The sequence below is a fragment of the Mercenaria mercenaria genome, chromosome 2 (genome assembly GCF_021730395.1).
Source record: "Mercenaria mercenaria strain notata chromosome 2, MADL_Memer_1, whole genome shotgun sequence".
NCBI lineage: Eukaryota > Metazoa > Mollusca > Bivalvia > Venerida > Veneridae > Mercenaria > Mercenaria mercenaria.
The window spans coordinates 112,511,802-112,519,485 of NC_069362.1; the positions used below are offsets into that span (position 1 = coordinate 112,511,802).

General features: G+C 37.0%; 2 protein-coding genes across 2 annotated transcripts; both read left to right on the forward strand.

Moving 5' to 3' along the window:
• Positions 1-2,336: 2,336 nt before the first annotated feature.
• LOC123562979 (monocarboxylate transporter 6-like) lies at positions 2,337-3,927 on the forward strand. The gene has a single exon (XM_045355552.2). The coding sequence runs from the start codon at positions 2,468-2,470 to the stop codon at positions 3,746-3,748; it is 1,281 nt and encodes a 426-aa protein (XP_045211487.2). The 5' UTR covers positions 2,337-2,467; the 3' UTR covers positions 3,749-3,927.
• Positions 3,928-5,664: 1,737 nt separating this feature from the next.
• LOC123562464 (monocarboxylate transporter 6-like) lies at positions 5,665-7,369 on the forward strand. Its single transcript, XM_045355099.2, has one exon. The coding sequence runs from the start codon at positions 5,813-5,815 to the stop codon at positions 7,085-7,087; it is 1,275 nt and encodes a 424-aa protein (XP_045211034.1). The 5' UTR covers positions 5,665-5,812; the 3' UTR covers positions 7,088-7,369.
• The last annotated feature ends 315 nt before the right edge of the window (positions 7,370-7,684 follow it).

Here is a 7,684-nt window from a genome sequence, read left to right on the forward strand (position 1 = left end):
AAAATGTCAGTAATAAGCAGAAAGAAACGAGAACGCGGTAATGACGTCACCGTGACACCGGCTTCCCATAATTTTTGCAAAGTATGATATTCACTGTTACAGGTATGGTGACACTAAATGTAGACTTTTTCAAGTGAATAGGTTCTCCTGAATTCTTGTGAGTAGGGAATAGTTTCTTTGTGACAAATAAATGATGCATAATATTTTTAGCTAAATCTGATTGCTTTGAGCTCGCTTTGAGGCTTTGCCTTATTTCATATTATTTTACAGATCTATTTCTTCGTTTTAGTAAAATCCAAACTATTTTTGTAAAATCGTTTTACCTAGTAGTCACTAAGCAACATATCACGTTGCAATGCTCTTCTTTAAATTACCCCAATATTTCTGCCAGATTCGGATTGTAGATCTGCCGACCCTGCTTATTAATAAACGGGTTAGAAAGAAAGGCACGGATTTGGCTCCGTCTAATATCCCTTTAAAAAAGAAAGAAGTTTACCCGAGTTTAATTGTGTTAACCTGTCGCCAGTCTCCAAGCCTCCTCAGGTATATGTTGATTAAGGCGACTTTTAAGTGTTGTCTTTTCGTTTTCAACGGGAGATAAAGAAAAATGTCTGTTTGTCGCCCCCGCCAAAACGTCAATTCTTAAACAAAACACAATTTTAAAACTTTTTTTACATCTATCTCTAAAACCTGTGAAAGGATTTTTAAATCGTTCTTTGAAGCCTGATGGCTGGTTACTATCCTTTCGATATGACAATTACACGACAACACGACAATTCGCTTAATAAATTATTCATCCTGATACCGTATTGTCGTACTGGCGGCGTGTTAATAAGTCGATATATCGACAACTCGACGCATTTGACACTGAAAATATACATAGGAAAGTCGACAAAACTGACAGATGAATCTATCACAATAACATATATTGGCGGGTAAGAAATGTGCCCTATACTTGACGTGCATTTGATACCGCCAACATTCAAATATGATAACTGAAGGAATTATGTGTACTCGGCTCGTCGGTTTGGTAACTTGGCAAGGTCACAAAACGACAGCATGAATAATGTTGTCTTACCATTGTATTTTCGTTTTATCAACCGCCAAGCTGATGAAGCTGAAACTAGTCATCAAACAAATATATACGACAGTAGAAGGTGGTAAGTTTGTGAACCGATAGCTAAAACGTACTCTTCTCCGGGGAATCATTTAATTACCGACGTCTGACCTGCCACTAACGTTATTATCTAGTATCGCCTGAATACTGTCTCCTGTCATTCCTCATCTAGGCCAGACAATTACATTAACGGACATACTCTCCGGTTCTCCTATTGTAGTTTCAGGCTTACTAGAGGGAGGTTGTCCTAAATGTGTAACAAGGTTTACAAAGTGTTGACGTGACAATTTATCGGTTCATTTAAGAAATGAAACTCTTTTTTTCGGTGTTCATGCGAAATGAACGACAGAATAGGATCGGCAAAACCATGAATCGCGCTAGTTTCATTTCTTATATTTACATTATATTTCCTTTCAATTTGTGAACAAGATAATATTTAAGAAATAATTTATAGCATCGGGCGGTTGTACGTCGGGCGTAATAATTTCAGGAGGACGCAGCCCAATGAAATTATTTGTACGACGTATTACCGCCCGAGTGTATAAATAGTGTTAAAACACGGTTTGGCTATAAATTATTTCGATTCTAATATACCCTTAATCTAACACAGTGTGTTTTAACAGAAAAAAGCATATTAGAATATAAATTGCACACATTTTGTTGCATTTAACATTAAAATCAGCTTCCCGGCCATTTTGTTCACCAGACGGAACAACTGCGACGTCATGAAGGGAACGTTCTCCCTGACACGGACGTCATCAAAACAGCGGTCCGTTATCACTAAGTAGCGATAATGTAACTTTCGCGCGTTTCCTTTTGTCTTATAGTAAATTGTTTACTGAATGACCGAATTCAGAAACATGATATCCGTCTTGATGACCGGTACCTAATTTAATTCAATAATTTAATATCAACAGTATGAACTAACCAAACACATGGTTTAACCTGATACGAACTAACTTTCCATTAAACTATCAAATAGTCAAATAGTCGTAACATATATCACGTGTATGACAAAATCACATCACCTCTCATGTGGCACGGATGACAGGAAAAGTTTCAGCAGCAAAAGCCACTGCGTTGAAATATATTTTGTAGCTGAAGTCATTCGCCTGTTATTGCAACACTTTACTAATAATTGAATTATTACTGAACGTGACATGAATAAGAAACCACACAGTGAATCTATCTGCATTCATTATTTCTATATACAGTATCTTACATACAATATTTCAAAACGACTTCATAAAAGTTTATAAGCCAGAACAAATCAACATATAGCCGATTAACTCAAAACACGGCAATGAGGCAAAACTACTATTGTTTTTAAATTTACACATCTTCTTTGTCATGGCGAACAGGTTGGATAAACTGGAAACTTCTGAGAAAACTCCACTTCTATCGGAATCCACAAAACTAGTTCGGACTACACCATCAAAATGGCGACAGTGTTCAGTTCTTATAGCATGTATGTACTTGCATTTCATGTCTCTTGGATTTGCTCCGGTCTTAGGGGTAATTTACGTGGAACTTATCCGTCAGTTCAATTCAGCGAGATCAGAAACTGCCATCGTACAAAGCATGTATCAAGGACTTACATATGTCGGCGGAATTCTTTTTTCTGGAGTTGTATCTAAAATAGAAGTTGGACCTCCTGTAATGATAGCCTCGGCATCAAGCGGTCTTGCATTATTTATAAGTGCGTTTTCAGTTAACATTTATATGGTGATAGTTTTGGTTGGTTTTGTTGGTGGGATGTCTATGAGTATTAACTATTTATGCGCGTTTGTCGCTGTAGGATGGATGTTTGTGGCAAACAGACGCGCTGCCCTGGCCTTTCTTACAATGGCGACTGCGGTTGGTCAGACAGCGCTTCCAAATATTGCTGACTACCTAATAGACGAATACGGTTGGGCTGGAACATTCATGATAGCGAGTGGTTTAATTCTGAACAGTATCCCGTGTGGACTAGTTCTATATTTTTCGCGGGACTTTTTCTTGACAGAAAACAAAACTAGCGCAACATCATCATCTGTTAGAGAAAAGATGTGTCAGTGTAGATCAAAACAGGATGTTGCCTATATTATGTTTGTCGTTGTATGTCTGATATTTCCGGGTACAAGTGCGGTGGAGAGTTGGTTTACAGTGGATATTAGTGAACTGCGAGGATTCGACCGTCAACAAGGAACTATTTTATTATCGCTCGTCGGAGCTTTCGGGCTGGTCGGAAGGTTGCTTGGAACTATATTGCTGACATTTTGGCCCACTATTAGTATTGCAATACCTTTGGCAATAGCTTTCCAATTTCTTGCATTAGCACACTTTCTTGTAGTTTATTTAACAGACTTTTATGGAATGTTAGGCGGTATATTTGTACGCGGAATTTCTATAGGTATGGTTATGTGCTTACTGCCAGGGATGCAGCTCGAACTGCGTGGAATAAACAGATTTCCGCGGACAGTAGCTTTATGCAATGTGACGAGTGGATTAGGGATTGTGGTGTGTGGATACCTAGGTGGATTCATTGCAGACTGGACTGGAAGTTATGATTTAGCATTTTATATTGCAGTTGGCGTGTCTGTTTTCTGTGGTCTCTTAATGGTGGTAATAAAATGCTTGCAATACGTTTAGTATTTACTACCGGTGTATAGTTACAATTTCTGATCGGCCACTTGATACATGTTTTTTTTCTTTATCCAGGCCAAAGGTGTGATAAAATGTTCGTGTGATAAATTGGTGTATTTGTATTTTGTGGACAGAGTGGTTTACTTTATACTGATTACAGAGAAAAATAAATTGTTGAAATTTTACTTGTTATGTTGACCTATTTTACTAAACAGGCATTGTGTATGGTCACACAGACTATAGAAAGTAAATGAAATTCCCTGTAAACACTCCTAAACCCAGCTAGAGCCATCCGCTTTCAGACTTGAATTTAATAGTTGACTTGTAGAAAGGGATGGTATTGTAAATGGAGAAGTTCATACACCCACAAGGAAGATACATGCTTCACGCATTCATCATGAAGATACATGCTTCACACACTCATCAGAAGGATACATGTCATGTTTCGCGCACTAATCAGGAAGATACATGCTTCACACACTCATCAGGAAGATACATGTCATGCTTCACACGCTCATCAGGAAGATACATGCTTCACACCCTCATCAGAAAGATGCATGCTTCACACAATTATCAAGGAGATACATGTCATGCTTTACGCACTAATCAGGAAGATACATGCTTCACACATACATCAGAAAGATGCATGCTTCACACATTAATCAGGAAGATACATGCTTCACACACTCATCAGGAAGGTACATGCCATGCTTCACACACTCATCAGGAAGATACATGCTTCGCACACTCATCAGGAAGATACATGCCATGCTTCACACACTCATAAGTCTTAGGATGATACATTATTCAAACACTCATCAGGGAGGTAATACTTCACACATTTATCAGGGAGATACATGCTTCACACACTCATCAACAAGTATCACCTTATTGAAAATAAAAGTAATACGGAGAAGACCGTATTAACAATAAAGCCTTTAAATAAAAGAAGAAAGTTAATATAATTAGTGTATTGTATGCTTTCCAGATAAAGCGCGTCTGCTCGTTTTCGCATTATAGAAATATATCTTCATATGGAACAGAATTCTAATAAAATCTATAGATCTTTTGGACCTTGCAAAATAGCCGACTCGATTTGACTTGTTCTTGTTCACTTTTTTCTTCGTCTGAATAAATTTACTATGCTGCTAATAATTACCTATATTAAGAAGTATAATTGTTAAGAATGAAAATATAAAAGTTATCTTATATTACAACTTTTAAAGCATTTTAAGTGATAAAAATGTACAATAGGGCATAAATAATGTTTGTGCCCGGTATCCCGACCTACCCTAAATTTCTGGCTCGACCCTAAATGTTTTTATGGCCTTGGAGCATTTATTTCTTAACAAAAAATGCAAAACTGCACTTTTATGCTTTAAACATGGTCAGTGATGTTAGAAATCAACTTACTGGATGCTCTAAAGGCATAACCCCTTTATTTGTATTCATAATTTCTGAAAAGTCTCACTTAATAAAAAAGAAATCCAAAAAAATATTTCCAACCTACCTACTCTACTTTTTTTAGCATGTTACAAGGTAGACACGTTTGGATAGGGTCAAAACAAATAAGCTGCTTCTTAATCTGTATGAAAACATTTTGATCAAAAAGATTGCCTCGCATATAAGACGGGTGTGCACCATTCTAAATGGCATAACTCGGTATTAAAAATACTCCGCTTTTTAAATATTTTCTGGGGTAATTACAAATGTTATAAAGATTACGTAATACAAATTTCTGATAGGGATAAAACTCTATGCTGTGGGTAAAATTTTCTTAGATAAACCTCTATAGTTAAACATGCCATATGATTTTGCTTAAATGTGATTGAACACATTTAAAACATATGACTGGCCCCCTTTAAAACATATTTTAAGTCACTTAGTGCAAACACTTCATTTTGGACAGAACGTGTCTTGAATGCAAAACAACACAGTTTTTCTGCATTCATTATTTCTGTTCAAAGTGTCATGCATTAGGGTTATAATCCAAACCGCATTGATATACTGCCACTAAGCACGGAACTTCAATATAAAGTATTGTCTTTAATTCAACAAATCTTGTTTGTCATGGCTTATAAGCTTGAAAAGAAGGAAACTTTGGAAAAAACTTCGCTTCTTTCGGAATCCACGCAAAAAGTTCAGACTAGACCATCAAAATGGCGACAGTGTTCAGTTCTTATAGCATGTATGTACTTACACTTTATATCACTTGGATTTGCTCCGGTCCTGGGGGTAATTTACGTGGAACTTATACGTCAGTTCAGTTCAGCAAGATCAGAAACTGCAGTGGTGCAAAGCCTGTATCAAGGGCTTACACGTGTAGGTGGAATCGCTTTTGCGGGAGTTGTAACTAATTTTGGAGTTGCACCTCCTGTAATTGTTGCGTCGGCATCGAGTGGTCTTGCATTATTCATAAGTGCGTTTTCGGTTAACATTTATATGGTGATAGTTCTGGTTGGTTTTATTGGTGGGATGTCTATGAGTATCAACTATTTATGCGCGTTTGTTGTTGTAGGGTGGATGTTCGCAACACAAAGACGCGCTGCTCTTGCCTTTCTTACAATAGCGACGGCGGTGGGCCAAACGGCGCTTCCAAATATTGCTGATTACTTAATTAGTGAATATGGTTGGACTGGAACATTCATGATAGCAAGTGGTTTAATTCTGAACAGTATTCCATGCGGGCTAGTTTTATATTATTCGCGAGAATTTTTCCTGGAAGAACATAAATATAACTCAACCTCTTCAGGTGTAGAAGAAAGAATGTGTCAGTGTAGATCAAAACAAGATGTGGCCTTTGTTATGTTCGCTTTTGTGTGCCTGATATTTTCGGGTACAAATGCAGTGGAGAGTTGGTTTACAGTAGACTTGAGTGAAATGCGAGGATTTGACCGTCAACAAGGAACTATTTTATTATCGCTCGTTGGAGCTTTCGGGCTGGTTGGAAGGTTGCTTGGGACTATATTGCTAAAATGTTGGCCAACTATTAGTATTGCAATACCTTTGGCAATAGCTTTCCAATTTCTTGCCTTAGCTCACTTCCTTGTCATTTATTTGACAGATTTTAATGGAATGTTAGGCGGTATATTTGTGCGCGGAATCTCTACAGGAATTGTTATGTGCTTACAGCCAGGAATGCAGCTCGAACTGCGTGGAATAAACAGATTTCCGCGGACCGTAGCTTTATGTAATATGGTGAGTGGAATAGGGCTTGTGGTGTGTGGATACTTGGGTGGATTCATCGCAGACTTGACCGGAGGTTATGATTTAGCATTTTACATTGCAGTTGGTGTGTGTGTTTTCTGTGGATTCTTAATGTTAGCAATAAAATGTTTAGAATAGTTTCACCATCGAATTTGGAAATTTTGACTTTCTTTTAAATACTAACATGCCTTGTAGGACATGTTGATGTCATAACAGATCTGAGAAGAAATATTTACTCTTCAAATGATGACTCAAACTATACAGACCCGAATGAAATAATATATGGAACCATCTGCAGTTGGAAATTGTAACAGCAACTAAATTGTTAACACCACTGTACTATAAATACTGAGCATGCTTTGTTAAATGTATCTCTGTGCGATTCCTATTTGTTGTTGTAAACATATAGTATAAAATCAAATGACGACTCAAAATCTCCTTTTGTTGTTCATTATTATTTATACAGTACAACTTGCAATAACTACCAGATGGAGGGACAATAAATGGTTTCTTAACAAAAATCGTCTCTTAATACAACAAAATTTGTTCTTTAACAACAACAAAAAATAAAAAGAACTGAAAAAGTGGTCTCTTGATGCAAGTTGTCCTTTAATAGAAGTGGTCACTCGTGCAAGTATGACAGTAATAAATATTAATATCTTCACTCAAAATAATAAGAATTGCGCCGAAAATACTAGATTTGCTTTCTATATACATGTGTGTAACGTCAAACCG

Coding starts and splice junctions, on each gene's coding strand:
- LOC123562979 (XM_045355552.2), top strand. CDS start 2,468: ATGGCGAACAGGTTGGATAAACTGGAAACTTCTGAGAAAACTCCACTT.
- LOC123562464 (XM_045355099.2), top strand. CDS start 5,813: ATGGCTTATAAGCTTGAAAAGAAGGAAACTTTGGAAAAAACTTCGCTT.